General features: G+C 47.1%; 1 protein-coding gene across 3 annotated transcripts in view; it reads left to right on the top strand.

Moving 5' to 3' along the window:
• The window catches only part of LOC119383645 (retinaldehyde-binding protein 1-like), a 67,008-nt gene that overhangs the window by 13,913 nt on the left and 27,408 nt on the right, over positions 1-25,687 (top strand). Inside the window, exons 2-6 of one of the 3 annotated variants that reach the window (XM_037651924.2) lie at positions 1,892-2,021; positions 7,554-7,802; positions 12,262-12,455; positions 18,026-18,139; positions 20,152-20,353. In XM_037651924.2, coding sequence (XP_037507852.1) covers positions 1,892-2,021; positions 7,554-7,802; positions 12,262-12,455; positions 18,026-18,139; positions 20,152-20,328 — 864 coding nt within the window. In that variant the 3' untranslated portion in view covers positions 20,329-20,353. Of the gene's footprint in view, positions 1-1,891; positions 2,022-7,553; positions 7,803-12,261; positions 12,456-18,025; positions 18,140-20,151; positions 20,354-25,687 lie in introns of those variants that run through there. The other 2 variants (XM_049412602.1, XM_037651925.2) reach the window with 2 other exon arrangements.

The following is a 25,687-nucleotide window of genomic DNA, read 5'->3' as shown; positions in this document are numbered from 1 at the left end:
TAACTGACGCACTTCGAAAGTCGGAGCCAGTTAAAGTGACATGGGACTCAGAAAAAGAGAATGCGTTTTGCAAGCTGAAACAAGCCTTAAGCGGAAAACCCGTTCTCATGGCACCCGACTTTTCCAAGGGCTTTATCGTTCAGTGCGACGCGAGTGATCGCGGAATGGGAGCTATATTGCGCCAGGAAGATGACAATGGTCACGAAAGACCAGTTTTATATTTAAGCCGAAAACTGAGCTGCAGGGAAGAGGCGTATAGTACCTCTGAAAAGGAATGTGCCTGCCTCGTGTGGGCCGTTCAAAAGCTGGCCTATTATGTCTCCGATTCCAAGTTTGTGCTCGAAACGGACCACTGTCCTCTAACCTGGTTGAATAACATGTCGTCCAAAAGCGGCCGGTTACTGAGGTGGAGCATGATACTCCAACAGCACAACTTGAACGTTCGTTACAAGAAAGGAAAGCTAAACGGGAACGCAGACGCACTCAGTCGCGCGTTCTAAGCAGTGCCGTCTTCGGCTATCCTTTCGATTTTTTCTTTGGCAAATTGGGGCAAAATTTTGTCCTCATTGCGGCCTCAGCTGAGCGCTTCCGTCCTGAGTGATCTCAAGGGGCCAACATTATTTTGAATTTTGTTTCATTGCGTTTGTTACAGGTGTAATATTTTGAGGTCTGCTTTTAAGAGTTTTGGTGTCCCACATGTGCCTCTTGATATAGAGGGAACAAAATTTCTACAGAAACGTAGTTAGGAATGTATTATTCTATTTAGGTCTGGTGTTCTGTCGGGTGACTGAGGGCACTTGCTTGTGTCGGGTGTTGTATGTTGTCGGACCGTTCTTGACAAGTTGCCGAACGATCAACAAGTGCTGATACCAAAGATCGTCAGAAGAGACGAGCAAAGCAAGTCGACACATCTTGGCGACAGACCACTGGAGCCGGGATCCGGCCTGGCGACTGGGATCTGTTCACGAAACGAAGCGTGGAGCCAAATGTCCCCATGGCCCTGGAGGTGAACCTGGATGGACCTGGCGAACGAGCGCGCCCGGCATCCGAGCCACGTGGAAGCAGCTCGTCTTTCCGGCGCATTGTCTGGCGGCGGGGGTGCTGTTATGGCTGTGCTCCCAACCCAAACTTCCTTGCTTCGACAAGACACTCAAGCTGGTAGAACGTCTGATGCAACCATCGTCAACACCCGCTGATGCAACGAGGCGGGAGCCTTACGCAATCCCCGGCAACTCCGGCGCTGGCTCGAACCACCGGTTCGAGCCAGCGACCAACGGCGGTTCCTGATTGGAGGCTTCGAGCTCCTGGCTGATGCAAGCGATCGCCCAGGGCTATAAAAGAACCATGCTGCGCGGAAAGAGAGAGACAGCGAAAGAAGAAATCCCGGGTCGTCGTCGCACCTCAGTGCGAGCCCAATAAGTTGTCGTCCCCAGCGCCGAATATGCAACGCCTTTGTTTGTATGTATATATATTTGCCTTAACTCACCGTCGCCTTGATCGCTTCGTCTATCAGCTCTGCGCAGAAGCAGTCGCAAGCTGAGACACCTGTTACCCAACAATGGTCTAATACAGCTGTCCACGCGATCGCGGGTTTCGTTTCCTGCCATGGTGGCTGCGCTTCGACACATGCATAAGAAAGACATTCAAGAATTTTGTTTTGCCTCGTTAAAAGAATATTTCGATCAGTCTATCAAGCAGACCCTCAATGCGCAGAAAAAACGGTCATTCGTTGTGCCCTGCTCCTCTTCTACTGGCATATACTGGTACGGCCGTATTGAACACTTTCTTTGAAATTTCCAAAAATGTTTACCGAGTTACGCAGTCGAGTCCTTCATGCAAGTGTTGGATTATGCAAGTGATGCGCAGCTGATATGTTTCCTCCAATTTCCAGGAAGCGACATTCGGCAGCAAAGGGGTCTACGATATGAACGAAGAGCTGGAAAATATTGCCCGGAAAGAATTGGGGGAGACGCCTGAAGTGAAAGAAAAGTGCCTAGCGCTCTTGCGGAAGTTTCTTGAAGGTAATCGAAAACTTGCATCTCCTTGTGCTCATGCAGTGGAGTATTCTACGCAGTATTCATGTTTTGCCCAACCATGTTATTTCTTTATCATTTAGCATTACAGCGCGAACCACAGGACAGGAAAACCACAGAACACAACGCTAACTTTCAACTGGTTTCTTTTTAGAGAAAAGGCGGAGCATATATAGATGAAAGCACTACCAAATAGGTCACCACGCGATGTTGTCAGCTTCAGGAAATCCCATAACTTTCCATGCCCCTATTATTCATCGTAGGAAGCACTGTGGAAGGTAAACCAATGCAGTGGCGTGAATCTGTAGTAACTCAGCGATCCAACTTTGTCGCAAGCCGCTACGAGATTACTGCACGATTTTTGGCCGCTCTTGAAGAGTTTCTTCCGCTTCGATAAGTAAAACACTGCGCACATCGAATAAATATGCGCACACATTTGGCGTTACACGGCGTAGGAGTGAGTACACTTAAAGATACGCTCGGTATTTGGCCAAGAGAAGTAAGCGGTCCATAGATAGATAGATAGATAGATAGATAGATAGATAGATAGATAGATAGATAGATAGATAGATAGATAGATAGATAGATAGATAGATAGATAGATAGATAGATAGATAGATAGATAGATAGATAGATAGACAGACAGACAGACAGACAGACAGACAGACAGACAGACAGACAGACAGACAGACAGACAGATAGATAGATAGATAGATAGATAGATAGATAGATAGATAGATAGATAGATAGATAGATAGATAGATAGATAGATAGATAGATAGATAGATAGATAGATAGATCTGAGACTAAGCCCAATAAAAAACGCCAGCCCTGCGCGGAAAGCGCAGCACAGTCACAGCGAAAGCTGGAAGAGCGGCATTTCTAGAGCCCGTTATAAACTCTCCTGTGGCTACTAATACAGGTACATTAGCAACGTACCCACTACGCCAAAACGCGTAATTTTTGGGAAGTTGGGAAGCACCCAGCACGACATTATTCGATGTTCTGCGGAGAAGCGAGGTACCATATGTAAGCGATTATGTGCAGTTTGTTGATGCGGCGGTTGATGACGATGAATAATTATGGTTGCGCCCTTTGTAATGGGTTGGAAGCTTTAAACGACCCACTAGTTACGTAATGCATATTGTGTGACGCCCGGTCGTTATTTAACTGTCCCACCACGCTTTATAACACACTTTAACCGGAGAAAGGTAGAGCGAGAGAGAGAGAGAATTGACTTTATTGAGACCCTGAGGAAATGGATCATGGGAGCCTTATGGGCTTCCTTGGCAACCAACAGAAGTGCACTTGCGAGGAACCCACTACGCTATAAATGATTGTAATTTTTGAGAAGTAGGGCAGTAGGCACTGTGCCATTTTTCGTCATTCTACAGACAGCCGTGGTACCTGCTAAACGCATGTAAGGCATTATGCGCACTTTGTTGATGCTGTGCCTGATGACGATGAAGAATTATGGCAGAGCTCTTTGTAATGGGTTGGAAGCATTCAACAACCTACTCGTTGCGCAATTCGCATTGTGTGACGCCTGGTTACAGAATTCGCGTTGTGCGACGCTTGGTGCTTATTCTACTCTTTTACCACGCTATATTGCATATGCTAATGTGGTTCCTTCCCGACATGAAGCCTGTACAGGACCTTTTTGCAAAGCAGTTTCAAGCACCGGCATGGCTCAGAGGTTGAATACTGGGCTCCCACGCAGACGGCCCAGGTTCGAACCTCGTTCCATCCTGGAATTTTTTTTTCTTATTTAGTTTTTTTTTCTTATTTCGAGCGATACTGGTTACGGACACCGGCGGCGGCGGCGGCGGCGGACAACTACGGCACCAAAAACGGCCGGTGAAATGATCTCATAACAGCTTTCGCTGTAAAAAAGCGTTTAACATCGAAATCATTTGTGCAGCACCCATTCGAAACAGTCTCCTTTGCTGTCTATACACAGCTTTCAACGCTTCTTGAGGTCTTCGAAATAGCTGGAAAGCGCTTCTTTTGGCAGGGCTGTCAGCTAATTTGTCGTGGCGTCTTGAATCGCCTCCACGCTTCCCATCCAGCGACCTTTTAGGGCTCTCTTCACACGACGAAACAGGAAAAAAATCACATGGGGAGAGGTCAGGCGACTATGGCGGATGAGGAAGTACAGTAATGCTGTGCTTGGCGAGAAATTTTGTCAAGCTGAGAGCAGCGTGCGGCCTTGCGTTGTCGTGGAGAAGGCTCCATTGTCCAGATGCTCATAAGTCAGGGCAACGGCGTCGCAGTGCATCGCGCATGTGTTGGAGCACGCAGATATAAAACCCCTGATTCACCATCTGCCATTGGGGACGAACTCGTGGTGTATGCCACCTTTGGCATTGAAAAAAAGTATCAGCATTGTCTTTGTTTTCGTCTTCTGTCGCCGCACTTTTCTCGACGCCGGAGAGCTTGTGGACCACCATTCGGCGTTCTGCCTCTTTTTTTGAGGATCGTATTGAAAACACCATGTTTCGTCTTCAGCAATGATGCTGTCGACGAACGCAGCATCCTTCCCTGCCTTCTGAGAACAAATCAGCGCTCGCTCATGCCCGCGTGTCCTATTGGTTCTGTGTGAGGGAGTGCGGCGCAAGTCTGGCATTGAGCTTTTGTTTACCCAAGTTCTCACGCAAAATTTGGTGATATGTTGTCTTATGGTGAATTCCATTGGCAGATTCGGTGCACTTCCAATAGCAGTTTTTCTGCTTCATTCGAAGCAAGTCTGTTCCATTGGCGGATTGAGAGTGCTGCCTGTATGTTTCATTGGAAGACCTGGAGCAGTTCCTGCGCCAGATTTACTCCACGGAGCAGCTCTCTCTACTCCGAGAAAAGCGGTGGATTCGACCGGAAGTCGCAAGCTCCCCACGCGTACGCAGAGCGTGGCGTACCGCGTGCGCGATGAAATGCGCTGTCCGACCGCACCCGTTATCTCCGCTCGCGCCCGTGAAGGCGAAAACGTCGCAAAACGCGAGGAATGCTGGGCGCTTGCGAAGCAGCCCCCTACCGGTTGCTCTGGCGAGGGCGCTTGTGTTCCATTGGCAGGTTTCTTCGGTTGCTCTCCGCCGGAGTGGAGTGCTCCGGCGTAGTGTTCGTCGGCCACTCCGAATCCGCCAATGTAATTCACCCTTACTAATGACGAGAGCATCTGATAGCACGCGGACTGTAATGGTGCGGTCTTTTTGTACGATCTCGCTGATCCGAGCCACGTTGTTTTCATTCCGTGAGGTTGCAGGGCGCCGCTGCCTTGTGTCGCCTTCCGCCGACGTTCTCCCTGAAACAAACCTCCTGTGCCACTGGAAAACTCGCGCCCGCGATAATGTCTCGTTGCCGTAAGCGTCACGAAGGAGCTCATACGTCTGTGAGGTTGTATTGCCACGCTTCGCAAAGAATTTTATGTTTACACGCTGTTCGAGGTGAACGTCCACCTCTCCACATTCACTCACAGTAGAATCCGCAGACGACTAGTGACAACGTATTTTTCTGCATGCAGTGCCATCTAATGGCTGCCACAGCAATTATCAAATATAGCTCAGGTTAGCCTGAACATGGCGCTACACATACGCCGCAAGATTTCTTTTGGGGAATCATTTCTATAAAATAAAGTTAAACAGTCTCGAAACTTTACGACAAAGGTGTAGGTAGGTAGGTAGGTAGGTAGGTAGGTAGGTAGGTAGGTAGGCAGGCAGGCATGCAGGCGGGTAGGTAGGTAGCATTGTCAATGAGATGAAGACTTTGTGTGCCACATCTTTAAAAACATTCTCATGGAACATCATGTGCAAAATATTTGGACAAAGTTAACTTCCGTCTTGGGACTGATTAACAAAAACCGTCAAGTCTTGCCATTGATAGGCGAACATTTCCCATGCAATTCTTTAATTTTATGAACACTAAATTACTTCAACCTTATTTGGGATAATCCATCAATCGATAACAATAAAAAACTGAGTCTATGCCATAACCATGTAGTTCGGGCAATCGCTAAAGTTCCATATGCTAGTCATGCTGCTCCTTGTTTTAATGCATTTAGTATATTACAAGTTTAATTCATCTATGCGTTCCGTCTTTGCTGTGTTTATTGTCTCGCAATAAACACTAACCACACTCACTTATACGTTCGTTTCGCTTAACAAGGCGACACTACTAATACGACACAACAAACCAGGATCCTTGACTCCGGCCATTATTCGGCACCAATTAAGGAATTTAGTCATCATCGTCATTCCAACTGAGACCACTCTTAAATAATTATGTTAAACGTAGCCTAACCACTGAAACTACGTCAATGCGCATATTTCGCTCATGTTCATTGGGTGAAGATAGGGCCTAGTTTTCATGGATCTCAATTCGCTTCCATTCGTCCTAAATTAAATTACGGGTGGTAAAATAATTTAAGTATTTCTTCGCGCGGACGTATCTATGCAAGAAGCCTCGCTAGCTTCCACAGCTGTGCGCCTGACGTATCAAACCGAGTACATTAAGTGCTCAGGGTTTATCTTGCGAGCGCGGTTATTGCTTTATTTTCATTCATTCGGGTTTCGCCCACAAAATCTGTTAGCGATGCTCGGCGCAGCCCACGGCACAATGTTTGGGAATCTTCGCGATTGTTTCAGATCATTCTGTTTAAGATTACACGCAGGATGCGAATAGTCAAGCTTATTCGAGAGCTTATGCGAGCACCAGAGATAACGCTGGGAGGTTCGGTCACTGATGTATAAAAGACCACGCGTTCCGCCGACGATCAGATTACTGATAGCTGACGCTGCAATCGCCGTCTTCTTAAGATTCACGACCACGTGACAATACCTCCCCAGCAGCGGGTCATGTCTTTCTGCAGTTTTCATTTCGTTTAACGGTCATTCGAGACCTTTGTAGCTAAATGCCTTCACTGCAGGTATCGCACACCGCAATCATAAAGCAAATACTTAAAGAGCCCCTCAAAACTCCGCGTTCAAAGACAAGGGAGTGGTTTTCTCCTCGCCTTCGCTACCCTTCCTACACGCCATATCTCCCCTCGGCACTTATTAAAAGCACGTGTACCGCGACAGAACTAAGCGGTGAGCCTGTCAAGATTTTGCGCTTGTCGGCTACACAAGGTTATCTCCGTTTGCGAAGTCGCAAACATAGAAAATAAAGTGAAATCAGTTGATCGCGCACTTTAGTCATGCGAGGTCAAGGAAGAACGAATGGGTGGCTGCATGGCAAAGCATTGCAGGAGACAGTTCACATCTGATATTTTGCGTGTATGGACCAATCGGGAGTGTGGACTATACAGTCGTCACGGGAATCACTGTTCTGCGTGACGAAGTGCGCCAGAAAGACGGGAAACTTCAGGAGAGAATATTGCGCACGTTTTTTTTTGTATTTTCAGAGGCTGATGAGGGGCCCTTTAACCTCCAAGATGCTCTCCCGCTTTAGTTATATAGTACTCATTCAAGAACGTCAGCGCGAAGGTCGATAGAAAAATCGCCATGTTTTCTTTTTCTTTTTTTTTTTCAGAGGAAGATGGTTTCCGTGTTCCTCCAGATGACTTCCTGCTCATGTTTCTTCGGACGAAAAAGTACAGGGTGGACGAAGCGTTGAAAACTGTGAAAAACTACTTCCGTGCTCGCAGAGATATGCCTGAACTGTTCGAGAACCTTTCGCCATCGACAATCGAATACGACAAAGTTTTTCGACAGCACAAGCTCGCACTATTCCCAAGAGTGCGAGATGCCGACGGAAGAGCCATGGCCATGCTTGACTTTGGTCGGTCTTTCTTTTCTTTTTCTTACTTTTATTGTCAACATTTATTTAAAGGGGCCGGCAACTGGCCAGATTATGTGACTAGATACCGGTAGAAATGAAAAGAAAGCGAATTACAGTGACCAGTTCAATAATCGTTTTCGCGATCTCAGTAGGACTACATTTTTAACTCGCGTTCAAAAGCCACAGAATACCGGCATGAATGAAGATGGGAATTTCGAGGGCTCGTTTCTTCGTTTCATACAACCTTAATGAAAACCAAAAGATAATGAAGCCAAGGAAAGTATAGGGGACGTTAACGGTACTGTTTTAAGTTTAGTCTTGTAATTATGATATAGATGTGAAGAAAGTAAAGTGGACGAAAAGGCAACTTGCCGCCGGCAGGGACCGAACCCTGCAGCCTTCGGATAATGCGCCCGATGCGCCCGATGCGGCTGATGCATTTCATTATCTGTTGGTCTTTAATAAAATAACGGTTTGTCTCACCGCCTTGCCGCAGAGTCTTGACGCTGTACAACGGAGTCTTTCCGCTTGTTGTACATGCATGTGGCGCTTTCATGCGCGCCATAATTAGTGCTCAAAATTAAGGTATGCATATTACTATTCATCGCCGCTCTAGTGTGTGCTGCTTACGAGGTAAAAGGAGTTGCACCTTGGCTGCACGCTGAGGAACAGCGCTGACTTCGCGGCAACTTGTGGAACATGTCGAGCCGGGGTGCACGCGCGACGAGTGCGCGCATGCGCAGCAATGCGCAGCGCTCCAACAAGAACGGCTGTCGCGCTTACCTCCCACTGTTTGCAGTATTTGTGTACGACTTCGCAGTCGCCGCAGATTGAAAAATTCGGATTACAAAGTTTCACGGCGTTTTGCGCGTCACCATTCCGTGATTAGACACTCTGACAGCTAATCTTTCCGTTTCACGAAAGAGAACAGCAACCATCAAAACTGGTTGTATGTCCCATTAAAACAAAGTGTCACCGTTGTTCTTTTGCGGAAAAGCAGTGTGGTGATTTTACGCAGGAAAATACACATTCGCGTTGCTTATTCTATACATTCGCTCTCTTCTGTAAACTTAGCCTCATTGGACGCAGGTGCTTTGAATGCAAGGAACCAAAAGACATGCACACCTTGCTCAGGTTATTTACCATAATTGTGAAGGCGTCGTTGTCCTGAGATCGAATCAAGACAATGATGCTGTTTGAACAGCTGCCACCCTACATTAGCCGATATTAGACAACAATAATCATAACCTAGCGAAGGTTAGCAATCACGTATTGAAAATATGGCGATTTTGTTTTCAACTTATCTTTTCTGTTTACATAATGGTCTTGGGAGTGCCTGCCGAATGCGCTCCAGGCCATTCTTATTCTTCGGTCAATTTTGTTTTCGTGCTTAGGCTGTCTCTCCTGTTAGTGCTTGTCCTAGGTATACGTATTCGTGTATACATTCCAATGTGTGGTTTCCAATCGTTAACCCTTCCTTTATCGTCAGGATGTTTAGCACTATCTCTATCTTCATCATTTCATTTTTAGGTCTACTTCAATACTTTCTGGGTTTATTCTCTGAATCATTTTTTTTTGCATTTCGTTGTCATCGTTCCTGAAGGGTACTACGCCATCTGCAAATGGTAGGTTGCTGAGACATTCTCCCTTAACCTTGATTCCTGCTTCTGCCCATTCTAGCTGTTTGAATATTCCCTCTAAGCATGCAGTGAGCAGCATTTGGGATGTTGTATCTTTTTGTCTGACTTCTTTCTTTATTGTCATTTTATCGATTTTTTGTGTGTATGCGTGTGGAAACGTAGGGTATCTGTGGAGTCTTTGTAGGTGTCGGCTAAGGTATGGACATAAGTTTTTGGTACTCCTTGTCGACGTAGCACCTCGGCGACCTGGCGACCGCGGCAAACGCGCGAGGAGGAGACAGAAAATTAGGTGGGTAGATGAGATTAAGAAGTGTGTAGGTATAACGTGGCAGCAGAAAGCACAGAACCGGGTTGATTGGCGGAACATGGGAGAGGCCTTTGCCCTGCAGTGGGCGAATGCTGAAATAAAGGAATCTGAATCTGAATCTAGACAGGATGATGATGATGATGTCGACTTAGTGCTTTTAAGACTGCTTGTGTCTCTACTTAGTCGAATGCGTTTTCGCAGTTTATGAAAGCTTAATAAAGAGGTTTGTTGTATTCAGCAGCTTTTAACACAAAAGTGTTCTATGCCGGGGTCCATCGAGACTTCAGTGACGTATTTCCGTCACGGAAAGGGCGTTAAAAAAATTTACGTGGCCCGATGGCAAAGAAAAAAGAGAAGCTCCGTCAACGGGCATCGAACCCACGGCCGCTCGGTACACCACATCAGATGCCGGGCACTCTATCCACTGCGCCGTGCCGCGGGATGGCGACCAAGTACTGCGTCCAATATACGACGCTCTTCTGGCTATCACACCTCGTTCTCTCATTACGCTTTCACCGTTAACTACTACAGCTACCACAAGGTTTTGTGTAATCATTTAACGTGGACGTTAGTCGTCGGGATGGAGATGTACCACCAATCATCAAAGTGGGTGCATCCACGTTAAACAGTGCTATAGCTGCCACACATCAATGCACATTGTGCAAAAGCTCTTTTCATCAGTGTACAGTAGACATTCAGTTACATCTGTAAGGGCACGCTTTACTTTCGTGTTGTTCCGATTCCTATGACGGAGCGATCAATCATCGTTTTCTATCACCGGATTGACCACATGAACGTGATGCACCGTAGAGCAGCCTTTCCTGAAACTGGCTTGTTGTCTAGTTCGGTTGAAGTCAAACGTTTCTCCTATCCTGTTTGTAATTACTTTTGTAAATACTTTGTATATAACCGAAATTAAGCTGATGGGCCTATAGTTCTTTAAGTCCTTTAAAGTCTCCTTTCTTCTGTATTATTATAATGTTGGCACTTTTCCAGCTCACCGTAACCGTTGTTTTGAGGCACTTAGTGCAAAGCGTAGCAAGTTCCTTCCAAACAAATTCTCCTCCGTCTGCAATCAGATCAGCTGTTATTCCGTCATCAGCGCGTGGCATATCCCTTCTTCCTTCATAAACCTTCCTTCCCAGTCCCAAATAATGTCAGAAAATCTGTCACTGTCACTAAATTGAAAAGCACAAAATCCCCGCATACTGCCATAACATATGGGGCAGAAACATGGAGGATAACAAAGCAGCTAGAGAAAAAGCTGTGATCACGCAACGTGCAATGGAACGAAAACTGATAGGAGTAACATTAAGAGATCGGAGGACGGCAGAGTAGGTCAGGAAACAAACAGGGGTAGCAGATATCCTAGTTCACATCAAGCGAAAGAAATGGACTGGCCACGTAATGCGCAGTACAGACAACCGGTGGACAGTAAGAGCAACAGAATGGTTACCAAGGGATGGGAAACGCACTCGAGGAAGGCAGAGAGTTTGGTGGAGTAACGAAAGGAAGAAGTTCGCGGGAACAAAATGGAATTAGCTGGCACAGCATAGGGTAGACTGGAGATTGTTGGGCGACGCCTTCGTCCTGCAGTGTACTAAAACAGGCTGAGAATCATGATGACGATAATGATGATGAAAAGATTTTGCAGGCTGTGCTTGAAAGCACAATGATCGAGTAATACCTGAGGACCAGGGAGGTGGTAGGAGCTTACCATACAAAGAAACAGGCTGATATGTGCGTTCGCGCTCTATCCCCCCCTTTTCTTACTATACCTAGAGTTTGCTTGTCTCGCCTAGGTGTCTTTGTAAAAACGTGTGCGCCTGCGTAGTTGTTTTTCCTACTTTTTCGTAGTTAGGGGTTTGTTGTTGTTTTTGTCGCTCTAATTATAAATTATTCAGCTGATGGTCAGCGCTCGTTCTTTCCTCTGTCCCGTTAGTTCATGCGTTCTAATGAACCTGTAAATTATTGAGCACGTTCTTTTACAATGCTACAATTTCCGCCCAAGAATACTTTTGGAAGAAGTAGGTTTGATGTAACCACTGGGTTTTAAGGAGTACGGTAAACATTAAGGAAACAGGCTGTGGAATGCAGTGGAAAGCTGTTGCAACATAGGCGGCAGAAAAGAATCGATAGCAGCCAATAAAAGTCTACTGCTGCTTAAACCGCACAAAAAATATTACCATCTTTCAATGCGCCTGAAAGCTTTAAAGAAGGTGCTTGGTGGGTGCGCCCTGTTTTGAAGTGGTGGTAATACGGTGGTCATCACCGCCGACGCGTCCGTATTATGAGCGTGCGTCGTACATGCGAGGTACTTGCGAAACGCTTTGACAAAATATGTACTTTTTTAATAATGAGGCACTCACTTCACCTCGCACTGTAGGAGAATGTATCGCAACTGTTTCATATATCCGTACTAGATACCCTTTGGACGCATTTACTAAGACTTTTTTTAACCATCGTTTAAAAATTTGTCTGATATATCTAAGCCGTCGTGGCTGCGTTCCAGGTTCGTGGAGGCATGACTCGTGTTCGCTACAGCAGTTAATGAGGTGCTTCATAGTGGCGTCAGAATGCACTCTCCTGGACGAGGAGACCCAGATACGAGGAATTGTAGGAGTCGAAGATCTAAAAGGTTTGGGCGTGCACCACATCTTGGAGTTGACACCGAGGTTCCTTCGAAGGCTCATTACACTTGTTCAAGTAAGTGGATGTATCTTGGGCCCGCATTTGCATGCGTGGTCTCAGAGACTGTTGCACAGTCGGCCACCACAAAATAATGCGAACCACGGCAGTGAGTGGAGAAATTGCCTTCCGTGCCGTCTAGTGCAGTGCATAGATCTACCAAGCATATTGACATCGGCGGAGATGCTAATGTACGCTGATGATACAGCCGTTATTGTTACTGCCGACAATATGAGGGATCTAGAGCATAAAAGTAATTCAGAACTAAAAAATATTTGTCAGTGGTTTTCAGCGAACAAACTGACACTTAATGCTACAAAAACTAAATACACTATTTTCCACTCCCGTTATCGGGATATAAGCAATGAGTCTATTTACATTACAATAAACAACTGCGTGCTTGAGCAAACGAAAGATTTCAAATATCTGGGTGTAATTTTCGATAGCCATTTAAACTGGCAAAGCCATATTAACTCTTTATGCGCTAAACTAGGATCTGGATGCAGTACGTTATTAACCGCTAGAAATTATTTTAAAACTAGTATCCTCCGAATTCTCTATTTCGCTTTTTTTCATTGTCACCTATCATATTGCATAGATTCATGGGGATGGACTTTTAAAACGTACCTAGAACCCTTACGTATACTACAAAAGCGAGCACTTCGAATAATAAACAATGCTAGATATGATGAACACACCGCGCCATTGTTTTATAACATGGAAATCATACCATTTGATAATTTACGACAGCAAAAAATTGCGCTTACCGTCCATAATGTCATTTCTTATAATCTGCCCTTTCATATATCAGTATTTTCATCCTCTTCCCGCCTTACCAGACGTGCCACACTACATAATTTCAATCTTCCGCCTACAAATAATGTTTATGGAAAACGATTGCTACAATTTTCTGGGGTTAAGATCTGGAATGATATACCGTGTGAAATAAAAGAAAGCAAAAGATTTTCCTGTGCGCTTAAAAAATACTTTCTGCAGAAAAATGAACAGGAACACTAACACACACTTTGTTGTAATCTGTGCTGAGTTATATATTGGTTATATGTAAACCAAATCATACTTGACATGCTTTACATACTTCTCTGTATTTATATTTGTTGTATTGCACATACAATCTCTTACACGCATGCAACATATTGCACGATACTGCAATCTACCTATCACAAATATGTTCCCGTTTTATATTTTGCTCCATTTTTTCTTTTTTTTTTCTTATGATTGAAGTGTACCTATAAAATATCTGCTTTGTAACACAATCTTTTCCTTTAAATACATATTTATTTAGACCCCCTACTAGCCAGTGGCTATGGGTCTAATCAGTGTTGTGTACTTTCATGTAATAAGAACTTGAAATAAAAAACGATTGATTGATTGATTGATTGATAGTGGCGATCCGCCTGTTGTCGAGAGTATTTCTTCGGCGATTGCGCAGCCAGAGAAGTGCTCTCGACAGCAGACGGCTTGCCACTAGACGGCGCAGACAACAATTTCGCGACACGTTCGCGTGGTCTGTGTTATTTTGTGGGGGACTGTACCCTAGTGCACAACAGCAATGGAACATCCTTGCCATCCGTGTTCGTTCTTGTGCATTAGTGGCACCAGTGTTGTCATCGCTATATCAATACCTACCGAATAAATGCCGTGCCTTATATACGTAGTAGATGGCACAATCATCTGGTGTATCCATCTGGCAGATTTGAACGTATCTGATTACGTTTATAAGGCGTCGACTGGATTAATAACGAATTCCAAACAGGACGGGACGACAGTGGTTTTTCCGTGTCGATGAGATTCGCAGAACTCCAATAAATAATGTTAATTGTGTTAAGCGGATGTTCAGCTAGAGCGTTGGCGATGGTACCTGTGTTAATTCCTTAGTTACGTTATTTTGGTGCTGCTTGATGCGCCATTGAAGTTGCCCGTTTCTCCGATGTACGATGCACGGCAGTCTTTACATGGTATCTTATGCTAATCAAGTCCAGGATCGAGTTCACGTTATAATAGTTCTTTAACGCGGAGCAGTTGGCTTTTTTTTATGTGCTGTCAATCCCTTGAGGAATTATATCAGGAAGGGCAAAAGCAATGATATGAGCTGTGAGTAAAAAAAAAACATACACATACATATATATACCGGCTGTTCACAGTTAAGCTTTACGGTTTTGTTAAAATTCAGCACACGGAAGAACGTGAAAACCACAATTGCGATATGTTATGCATACAGGGGGACACAAAGTGATACAATGACTATCGCTCTCAGGCGCCCAATCAACTAAGGTTGAATAATGAACCTTTTAATGAGTGCAGCAAGATGGCATGTTTCTATTGAAAAGTTGGAGGCAATGTCTGTTGCCCGAGACAGTCCCGCTGCAAAGTTTAATTGCGGTTTGCATGATTACGCATGCAAGACGGTGAGCATCGGCGCAATGCTCCTCTCTGATGTGACGAGAAGTCATTGGTTGCTATCGCCAGCCGGTAGCCAAAGGATAAGCGCCATCATCTTTGCCTATGCCTTCGACCCGTTGTGAGATTAAACACCGCACGCAACTGCCGCGGCACGTCAGGGAGGAGCATTGCGACAGTGCTCTGTGTCTTTCATGCGTAATCATGCAAACAGCAGTTAAACTTTGCAGTGGGATATCTAGGGGCACAGACATGCTAGAAAAATTCTTCCAAGTGGAGCTGTGCAGAAAAGCGGCTGACTCCAACTTTTCAATACGAACATGCCCATTTGGTGCACTCATTAAAAAGTTCATGATTCAGTCTTAGGTAATTGGGCGGCTGACAGCGATAATTGTCTCACTTTGTGTCCCCCAGGATAAAAAGAGCTTATCTGCAAAGGTGGTAGTCACGTACCTCCCACTCCCAGTGCTGAATTTTAAGAAAACCATAAGCTAAATATTGTACACCCTGCATATACGACATGAAAAGTGTTAGTGCAAATTTTCGTAGGCCATAACGACAGAAATGTATATATCACTTGACATTCAGAATATTGTTACTAGTTATGAATACTTAATGTAGAAGGTGAAGTTTAAAAGTAAAATAAATTGCTTCAAGATAAACAAGCTACGCACATTTGTTAAGCAGTATTCGCCCAAGAATATGACGACACAAAGTTTTAGTGTCAGTAAAAGGCGTACATTGAGAACATTATTGTATCAGGGAACATCGATGTTCTTAATTTCTATGAGGGCATGCACGCGACTTGCGCACCATCGTTCTTGAAAAGTCTCGCAAGGTTTCGCTTATGCCGGGAGCATATGGAATGGGGGCAGTTTATAATACGATGAGTCGGGTTGTTTCCGGAAAGCTCTGGGGAGCGAAGTTCCCGCTGACCAGTAACTGGCGAGGGTAGCCGTCGCATGTACGGTCATGTTTTACTTTTTGGGATTCCTGCCATCGCGTAGATTCGTCAGAGAAAAGACGGAACGCATGCTTGGACAGTGAAGCCGCCACAAAGCGTTTGTGGCCCATGGTATGTGTCGAGGCAAAGCTGAGGTACTTGCCAGACTGTCGGTCTCCTATACACTGTTGTAGGACAACTCCCAGGAGAGCGTTGAACAAGGTCGTCGAGGAAGGTAATTCGTTTCTTGCTTTCTTCTTCAACCACGATTTCAACGGACCATTCAATGAATTTCAAGGGGTCCAGAAAAGGTTGCACCTCGGACCTGTGGATCCCGTAGAAAAACTCATCTACGTACCGTACAAAAATCTTTCCAGGCCGCTCGAAGGTTGCCAAAGCTCTCGATGAATTCCAAGATCAGGTTTGCACATTTGACAGAAGCGGAGGCACCAATAGCTGTACGAAAAACTTGTCTGTAGTCGTCCCCATTAACCGCGAAGCAAAGTGCTACTAAGACAGAAGTTCGGAAGAGCCAAAGCTGAGACCATCATGACAGGAATCGATCAACCTGTAACGCTTTTCTTGAGGCTACGAGCTTTCCTGAGGCTAAAGACGAAGTACTTGTCAGCTGCATTCCACGGTAAAAGCTATTGGTAATGAAGTGGACATCGTTTTGACGTCAAAGGAGACCTACCGATCTTGTCGACAAATTGTGCCGAGTCTTTAACATAATATGTGTTTCCGACGAGTGGTCGTAGCACAATCACAGGGCAGCACAATCATAGATCGGCAAACTCACTCATTAGTCGACTCATTCAGGCTCACTCAGGCTCAGATCGGGCCGTGAGTCTGAGTCTGGCTGAGTCCGGCTGAGTAATATTTTGGCGAGTTTGAGTCGGAGTGAGTCCGGTTGAAGACAATATTAGTGAGCCTGAGTCCGAGTGAGTCCAGTTGAGGAAAATATTGGTGAGTCTGAGTCCGAGGGAGCCTTAAGCTCAAAATATATTTCTTGAGTGAGCCCAAGTGAGCTCCACCTTTTGTTGCCGACTTATGGTCCTATCTATTCATCTTCAGCATTACTATCAACCTTATATCCGCTTACGTTTATACTCAAGTCTATTCACACATATGTCAGCACGCTAGCATTCATGCGCCACCTCAATATTTATTGATCAGAGGCGCGAGTTAGGTGAAGGGGTGGCATGACCTTCCCCCGCAAACTCTTTCATGGGAAGTTCTTGATAAAACTATCTTGTGTGAGTCGTGTATTTTATAAAAATGTCCTTACTGGATTGATATATGATAATAGTTATATATGATATATGATGATAACTCGTATTTGATGGTATAAAGTCAAAAGGCGTATCGTAGATCGCCGATTATGTGAGTATTGGCGTTAAAGAGGATTGACACCATGATCTAAAAAGCTAATTGTACGCCAACGGACTCATAAGTCGACTCATTCAGGCTCACTCAGACTCAGGTGAAGCCGTAAGTCTGAGTGAATCCGGCTGAGTAATGTGTTTGGGAGTTTGAGTCTGAGTGAGTCCGGTTGAGCATAAGTTTAGTGAGTCTGAGTTTGAGTGAGTCCGGCTGAGGAAAATTTTGGTGAGTCTGAGTCCGAGTGAGCCCTCAGAGCAAAATGCATTTCTTGAGTGAGTCCGAGTGAGCTCCAATTTTTTTTCCGACCTATGAGAACAATATGCGATAAATAAGTCAGGCTCAATAGGGCACACTCGGCTATTGAAATCACTGATTTGAATTGCCATCACGAGCGTACCTCGACGCTCAGAAAGTACGTTGTGCATGCCTTTGGTTTCACAGTACCTAAAAATAAGGTTTCCCATGCAGTATACTAAACACGCGCCAGCTATAAAAAACCCCAATTTTTTGCGATCGTTAGAAGAAAGCGTTCTCATGAGACTGAACTGCCTGGCTCAACGCTTGCGCGCTATATCACATGCCAATTATCTGTCCTCAACGAACTTGGCAACACAGCTTCATAGTTATCAAATGAGACTGGACATACGTCGTGGCATCTTTCGCAGGGGTGTGGTACAAGCCGTACTGTTGCGTGGCGCTTATTTCTTATTGTACTGTATTATTTCTCATTATGCTGTATGTCTCGCTCAAGTAAGAAAAGCATAACCGCTGCGAAGCTGTAACACATTTTGATGTGCTTGCGCCCCAAAATATGTAGTGAAACTTCCTCTTTTTTTTCCCGCAGGACACGTTTCCTGCCCGAGTAAAGGGCATGTATTTCTTAAACACGCCCACCGTTTTCGAAGGTATTTATAACATTCTGATGAAGCCCTTCCTATCGAGCAAACTAAAAACAAGGGTAAGATATCAAACACATTACAATGTATTTTCGTTAGTTTAGCTTTTCACTTTGTTGTCTATTTTGCGAGAACGACATTTGTATTGATATGTCTTTATTCTTTAGTAAGCTGCTGTTATTATTTCTCTATCCGCTTCAACTTATATTAGCACGTCGACTTTGCTTTGATTGCTCTAAAGTCAGTGGAACGGAAAAGGCACCGCGTTCTTTTTCTCTTCGACGCCGCACCCTTTCACGATTCGCTTTCCGCAGACACATGGCAATTTCACGCCGGCAGAGTGGATCAGAGAGTAAGCAGAGGTATCCTGCATACTAGTTAACATTAAGAGAAAAAAAAGTCGGCCTGCGCAGGTCACGTGATAGAAGATGACCAATGGAATTATAGAGCCACATGTCCCTCCCCCAGTGTAGCGCACGGTAGAAAAACGGGTGCAACCTGGTTAAGCTACCTGCCCTTTCTTTTTTGCTGCAAAAGCTCTTATGAGACAACAAGAACCGATTCTGGTAGCGTAGTTGTCCGCCGCCGCCTCCGGTGTCCGTAATCGTTATCGTGCGCAATGAGAAAAAAAATATCCAGGATCGAGCGGGATTTGAACACAAGCCCCCTGCGTTGCAGTCGAGTATTCCGCCGCACAACCACGCCGGTGTTTGAAGCTCCTTCAGAAAAAGGCCCTATGCAGGCGTCACGTCAGTCAGGGAATCACGTTTATAGATGTCATATGGCGTGGTAGAAGAGCAATATAACAAGCAGGCGCCACACAATGCGAATTGCGTAACTAGAGGGTGGTTTAAAGCTTCCCACCCATTACAAAGGGCTCAGGCCTAAATCTTCATCGTCATCCGCCACAGCATCAACGAAGTCTACCTATGAATGCCTCACTGATGTGCAGTGGTTAACTAGCTTCTCCAGAGAATCGAGAAAAATGCCGTAGTGGGTGCTTCCCTACTGAGCAAAAATTAAGATCCATAATTAACTTGCACGTGTACCTGCATGCGTACTTGTAGTGTTCGCCCCAAGACAGTTTACAACAGGCTCTAGAAACGCTTCTCCTCCAGCTTTCGTTCTGACTGTGCTGCGTGTTCCACGCAGGACTGGCGTTTTGTTTTTGTTGATATTGTTGTTGTTTTGTTTTTCTCTGTTTCGTTAGAGTGACAAGGAATTGCACATCAACATAAAACGCTTGGTGCATTTTGCTAGCGTAACCCAAATTTCAGTTTGTCCGCAACTAATAGCCAGCTCGACACCCCCTCCCCCCCCCCCCCCCCAAAAAAAAAAGTAATAACCATCATGACATGCTTCCTGATCATTTCGAGCCTGGCACATCGAGTGGAACCAAAAAGCGAAAAAAAAAATGAGGGAGCCCACAAATACCAGGAATATCTTGAACACGAGGAGGATGCAACAGATTTGAAAAAAAAAAACAAAGAAAGTTCTTTTGGTAACTATCTAGTTTAAGGCGACCGGAAGTCAATGAATTTCAACATCGCTGTAATTGTTATTCTTATGTTTGATGCTGAAGGGCGAAGGTCCTACTTGCTAAACATCTTATTCCTGGTGCAATGCTGAAAACACCAAAAAGAAAGGACAGAGAAGAGGCGGAGGAGCGCCAGGAATAACATATCTCTCTGCCCTTTTTTCAAGTTGCAAGCATTGCGCCAGGATAACATATTTAGCAAGCACAGACACCAACTAACCTAAGAACAAGTTCTTCAAAGGTTCTAAGTTTTTGCGAGGTTTGTTGAGTATCATTTTGTTTTCTTGACTGAATGGTCTGCACTACTACCGGTTTCGATTACCTCGAAAAGAAGGACTTCGGACTGTGAGGGCAACGGAAGTAACTATTTCCGCTTATTGCCTGCAACGCCAGAACCTTTGTAATGACGATTTCAATGTCAAGCCATTAAGAATCTATTGGGGTCATTTCTAACCCTAAGCGAAGAGGTATATGCGCGTGTGCCCTCGTCGTGATGCAAGTGTTATCGTTTTTATTCTGTTTCGTGCACTGTTCCAGGTTCGGTTGGTTAAAGGGGGTCTTTCTGAACTCGGTGACATTTTCCCTTTGGAACGTCTGCCAAAGGAATATGGCGGAACAATGGAGGACTACGATTGGGAGGAACACCAGCGTTGGTTCCACGAAAAAGCCGAACACTTTGAAAACGTGCGTCTGTGGGGCTACGTCGAAAAATAAAGCGAAAGTGCGCGTTGCTGTGATAAAAGGTACCTCCAATGCTCATCTTTTTTCTTTTTCAGAGTTCTTGCTTACATTGTTTTATGTGTAACATCACGACTCCCTGATATGCGTCATCTTGTTTCATCGATAATACAGTGTGAAAAACAAAAGTAAATACCTGCTATATAGATAGGCTTGTCCCTGTAAATGTACGTAATTGCCGCAGTACTGTCAACCCATCTTGTTGTGCAGATGTATGGCTGTAGCTCCACTTTTGTTAATCGCATTATGCTGGCTTAGAATCGAAGGAAATAAACGCCTGCAGTACGCGTAAGGTCTCTTTGCGGACGATTCGACTCATCTCTCGCCGAAATCGACAAAATCAATCACATCATGAAAGGAGTGGACGGCGATACGTTCCAGATGCTCGTCGCTCGGAATCCTCAGACTGTCGCCGACGTGGTCCAACTCTGTCAGTCGTACGACGAGTTGCGAAAGCACCGCGTCTCGACGCGCCGTGCAACCGAAGATACAGCTGAGGTTTCCGCCTTTGTCAACGACGTCGCCGCTGATCATACCGTCTTACTGCCACATATAAAGCAGTTTATCCGTGAGGAAGTTGCGCATCAACTTTCCCTTGTCACCCGAGCAACTGAGTCAGTGACATCATTAGACCCACGTCTACGCCAGGTCATTGAGACACAAGTAGCGCAGACACTACCGCCATCGCCGCCTACCACTACGCCGCTGACGTACGCTGCCGTCATTTCCAGACCACCAGCCCCAACTGTTTCTGGCACCTACCGGGACACCGAGTCCTTCTACACTACGACGCCGCCCACACGCATGATACCCCATCCTACATCGCCCACCGGACCTTCTGCCGTTAGCTCATGGCGTACCTTCGACAATCTGCCCGTATGTTTTGCGTGCGGTTTTGTGAGGCATATAGCACGCTACTGTCGCCGTCGCAACCTCCAGTCTCAGGACGGTGGGAATAGACCTTTTTCAAGCACACGAGCGCCACCAACGGGCGCGCAAGTGGTCATGGGAAATGTGTGTACGCCGCAGCAGTCGCCTCGACGAGCGCGCGGGCCTCGCGCTGCAGCTTTCCGCTTGCGCCGTGCCAGGACTTCTTAGACACAGTGAATTTGACAAGGTGCAACATGTTACTGCGCAATTCAATCACGAACTTCAGTATTTAGCTTCGACGGCCTCTCGACGATTTCCGTCTGTCCCACTGTTGGACTAGTTGAGCGGCTCAGAAGCGTCACTTTTCATTTATTTTTTTTTTGCGCCAGTGAGCCTTACGGCATAAATGAAAAAAAAACTCGGTTGCCTATGAAATGCAGGAGCGGTCTATGATTCGCGGATGAATTTGAAATCAACGTCCATCGACACTGCCGACGAGTACAGTGTGAGGTTCTGATATTTAAAGAGTACACTAGAAAGTGTAGTCGGCATTTGGGGAAATGAGATACATTCATTGCGTCGCTCGCACCACATATGTAACGAACGATAAGTGCTTACTAACCTTCGTTGGTGCTATAACTACAGGTTGGAATAATACTTAAGCGAAAAAAGAGGGGAGCAGTACAAGGTGTTGTGCCAGAGCACCTCACCGAACGGGGAAGCGAACAAACACCTGCACTTCGTTGGAAGTTCACGGCATCGCGGTCAGCGTTTGCCCTGCGACCAAGAAAAGGGCCCGCACCGGCGACCTGGAAGCAGGGATCAACACCTGCACCACGGCAGACCGGATAGCAGTACAAAAGAGCGGCCACGAGCCGCGTCAACACCTGCTACCTAAAGGGACGTCAAGATACTAAAAGGGTGTCAACACCTGCTACCTGGAAGCAGGGATCAACCCCTGCCTGCTTTGTCTGCAATCTCGGAAAACGGTGTCTTCGCCCAGCCGGCCCCGTCGACTGACTCTACGGAAAGCAGCATTCCTGAGGACGATGGAAAGGCTGCTCGACACCTGGGACCAAAGAGCCTCCCTGTACACACCTGGGACCAAAGAGCCACCCTGTCACAATAGACTGGGACCTTTTTTAAGACCGGCCTGGTCCGTTGTTGGAGAGACGCCCCAGCCGACTTGGTCGTGCTGGCAGGCTCTGTGTAGCGCTGTTTGTTCCTGCGTGTTGAAGGAGGCACCTCGCGATCTCATGCGGTAACCCGGCGGCCTTCCGCGACGGATCTTCGCCAGTTTCTCGCAGGCTTTCGGTGAGGTTTTCCCTCTTTTTTGACGCTCTTCTCTTTTTCAGGATAGGCTAGCTTTAACCTCAGTTTTTTTTTCTAGGGTAGGCTAGCCAGTCCTGTGCGCTGCCGCCTCGTGGTCTCTACCGCGATGGCGGCCCCTCAGCAGCTTCGGCCGCTGACGTTCTACGGTCGTGTTCCTAAGGGCACGACCAACGTTGACATCTGCAAGGAGCTCGTGAAGCGGTTCTCGCCAAACGAGCTCAAGTGTGTTCAAGACTTTGGAGCCGGCAGATTTGAAGTTACCTTTGCGAACATGGCGGCAGTTGAGCGTTTTCTCGCCAAGTCTGTCGTCACGGTTCGTAATGTAGAAGTTAAGTTCGAGTACCGCGGTGTTCGAGTGAAGACCGTGCGCGTGTTGGGCTACCCAGCCGATGCCAGTGACTCCGCGCTTCTTAACGGGTTGGCGGCGTACGGCAAAGTGCTCGGTGTAGGCTACGAGCACGTTCCGGATTTTAAGAGTGTCCTGACAGGCAACCGACGCGTACGTGTCGAGATGGCGCGACCTGTTCCCAACCTCCTTCCGGTGGGGAGCAGGATCGTCCAGTGCGAGTACGACGGCGTCGTTCGCCAGTGTCGTAGGTGCTTTTTCCCGGGGCACCACGCAGCCGACTGCAAGGTCCCACAGTGCGAGCGTTGCGCTGAGTTCGGGCACGCCCGTTGCGAAGCAGTATGCAAACGCTGCGGTGAGGACCATGCTCTGTCTGCCTGCAAGGTGCGCACGTATTCGTCCGTCGCTGCGCGTGCTCCTGCTCGTGTTTCTTCTACACAGGTGACGAGCGGTGCAGCTGAAAGCCAGGAGGCGCCTTCGAAAGGTCCCGAGGGCTCCCCCCTGCCAGAGAGGGAGCCAGTTGGTGCAGAGGCTCCCGGAGGGGGCGAGCAGGGTCGGAGGCCGGAGTTAGCTGAGGCTTCCGCCCCTTCCGCCGCCTTGCCGCCGCTGGTCGCTCCTACGGACGTGCCTGCGGCCCCTGCCGACGTGCCTGCAGTCCCTGCTGACGCGCCTGCAGCCGAGGAGGACCGGGAGCAGGCCATGGATGCGGAGGCGTGGAGGGTGGTTCGAGGGAAGAAGCGCCGGGCGTGGTCCAGGGACTCTTCACACGAGCGGCCGGCGGCGGCTGCGCGCTGCGGACCCGGTGACTTGGAGGAGGGCCTGCCTGGCGTGAAGCGCACCGCAGCGACGGATTCGGACGCGGAGTCAACCCAGTCCACCGTCAAGGGCAGTACCGTGGGTGAGAAGAGCTTCTCTTTTTGCCCCTTCTGTGGTCTAGGCAGTTGTGGTGGTGATTGTTCACCCATGTCTGACCCAGTGTACTCGTCCACACACGAGGACTCCTCCTCTGACGAGGAGGGTTCTCATTAGCTTTCCACGGTAGCTTTCAGTGGGGCTAGTATTCTCAGGTACTAGCCTTCCCCATTTCCCCCCCTTTTTTCTTGTTTTCTCGCTCTCCTAGTCCCTTCTTGTTCCTAGCCTTGTCCCCCCTTTTTCTTTCATCATGGCTACTCCTTCTTTAACTATAGCTACTTTCAATTGTCGTGGGATTTCCCGAGCAGCTAAACAGGCTGAGGTTATTCACTTAGCTCGGTCTCGAAAAATAGACATCCTCGTTTTACAGGAAACATTCGTGTCTAGACTTGGTCAGATTTACAACTTTGACAGACAGTTTGGCACCAAATCCTACTGGAGTTATGGCGCGGCGCATTGTCGGGGGGTCGCCATCATTTTGATGCCACGATTCACCGGCTCTGTGCTGCGTCACGCCAGGGATTCGGAGGGCCGCGTTCTGTCAGTGGATCTTGACTCTGGTATTCGGATTGTGAACATTTATGCTCCCACTCGAGGGAAGGAACAAAAGGATTTCTTTCCCTCGTTAGATCCATATTTGGTTGGCCCTTCTCGAATTATTTTAGTCGGCGATTTTAACTGTGTCCTCGAACAAGTGGATCGCGTTTCCCGTAAGGGAACTCCAAAGTATAGAGACAGGAAAGGCGACTTAGAGCTGCGGGAGCTTGTTGATGAGCTCGGACTGGTCGACGCCTGGCGCACCCTTCGCCCTGTACAGTCAGGAATGACCTGGACAGGGAGGGGCAGCCGATCAAGGATCGACCGTTTTTATGTCTCGCCATCGCTAGTTCCTAGCATGCATTCCTCTTGGTTGTGTTCTTCCGCTTTGAGTGACCACTGCCTCCTTGCTTTGAGATTCGCTGATTCCAACCTCGTAGCACAGGGCAAGAGACCGTGGCGTCTGAACCCACGGCTCTTAAAAGATAAAGAAGCCGCTAAAGATGTTGCCGGACTTCTTTGCCGTTCGCTGCTAGATGGACAGGACTTAGGCGGCAGCGAATGGGATGCGGTGAAGGCCAGTGTCGCGGAGTGCTTTCGGGAGTGGGGCAAGCGGCGGGCACGCGAGGAGCGTGCTGAGATCAAAATCGCCTCAGACGCTATCCTCCTGCTCTCAAAGCCGCTGTCCGGTGGCCCCGTAGTAACCGCGGCCCTGACTTCGCTTCGCAAAGAACTTAGAGTCCTGCTTCAGCGACGCTGGGACCGCTTGCGAGCCACAGCGCGCGCTGAGCAGTGGGAAATGGAGGCATGGTGTAGCAGGAATGTTCTTCGTAGGCACCTAGCTCGAAAGAGAGCGGTTATGACCTCTCTCACAGATCCAAGTACTGGCAATCTTGTCGAAACGCAGGACGGAGTATTGGAGCTGGCGCGGCAGTTCTACAAGAACCTTTATGCCAAGCCACCTCCCTCCCCGTACTCGTTTCCTTTCGTTAAGTCCTATGAACAGGTCGATATCTGCGACTCCCCACTTGTTGAGGAGGAGCTCCTTGCAGCCCTGAAATCTATGAAGCGCAATCGCAGCCCAGGCTCGGATGGCTTGACCGTTGAATTTTACGTCAAGTTTTGGAAGGTTTTGGGGAAGCCTTTTACCACTCTTGTAAACAGGCTCCTCCGCGAGGGGACCCTGTCAGCAACTCAAAGGGAAGGGCTTATCACTCTCCTGTGCAAGGACGAGTCGAGACGCACTGACCTGAGAGCCTGGCGGCCCATCACCCTTCTGAACTGCGATTACAAGCTCATAGCTAAGTGCCTGTCCGTAAGACTCACTCCAGTGCTAAG

This window comes from Rhipicephalus sanguineus, chromosome 2 (genome assembly GCF_013339695.2).
Source record: "Rhipicephalus sanguineus isolate Rsan-2018 chromosome 2, BIME_Rsan_1.4, whole genome shotgun sequence".
Taxonomy (NCBI): Eukaryota; Metazoa; Arthropoda; class Arachnida; order Ixodida; family Ixodidae; genus Rhipicephalus; species Rhipicephalus sanguineus.
The sequence above is the reverse complement of the archived record's forward strand: the minus strand, read 5'-3'. Positions and strand labels throughout refer to the sequence as shown.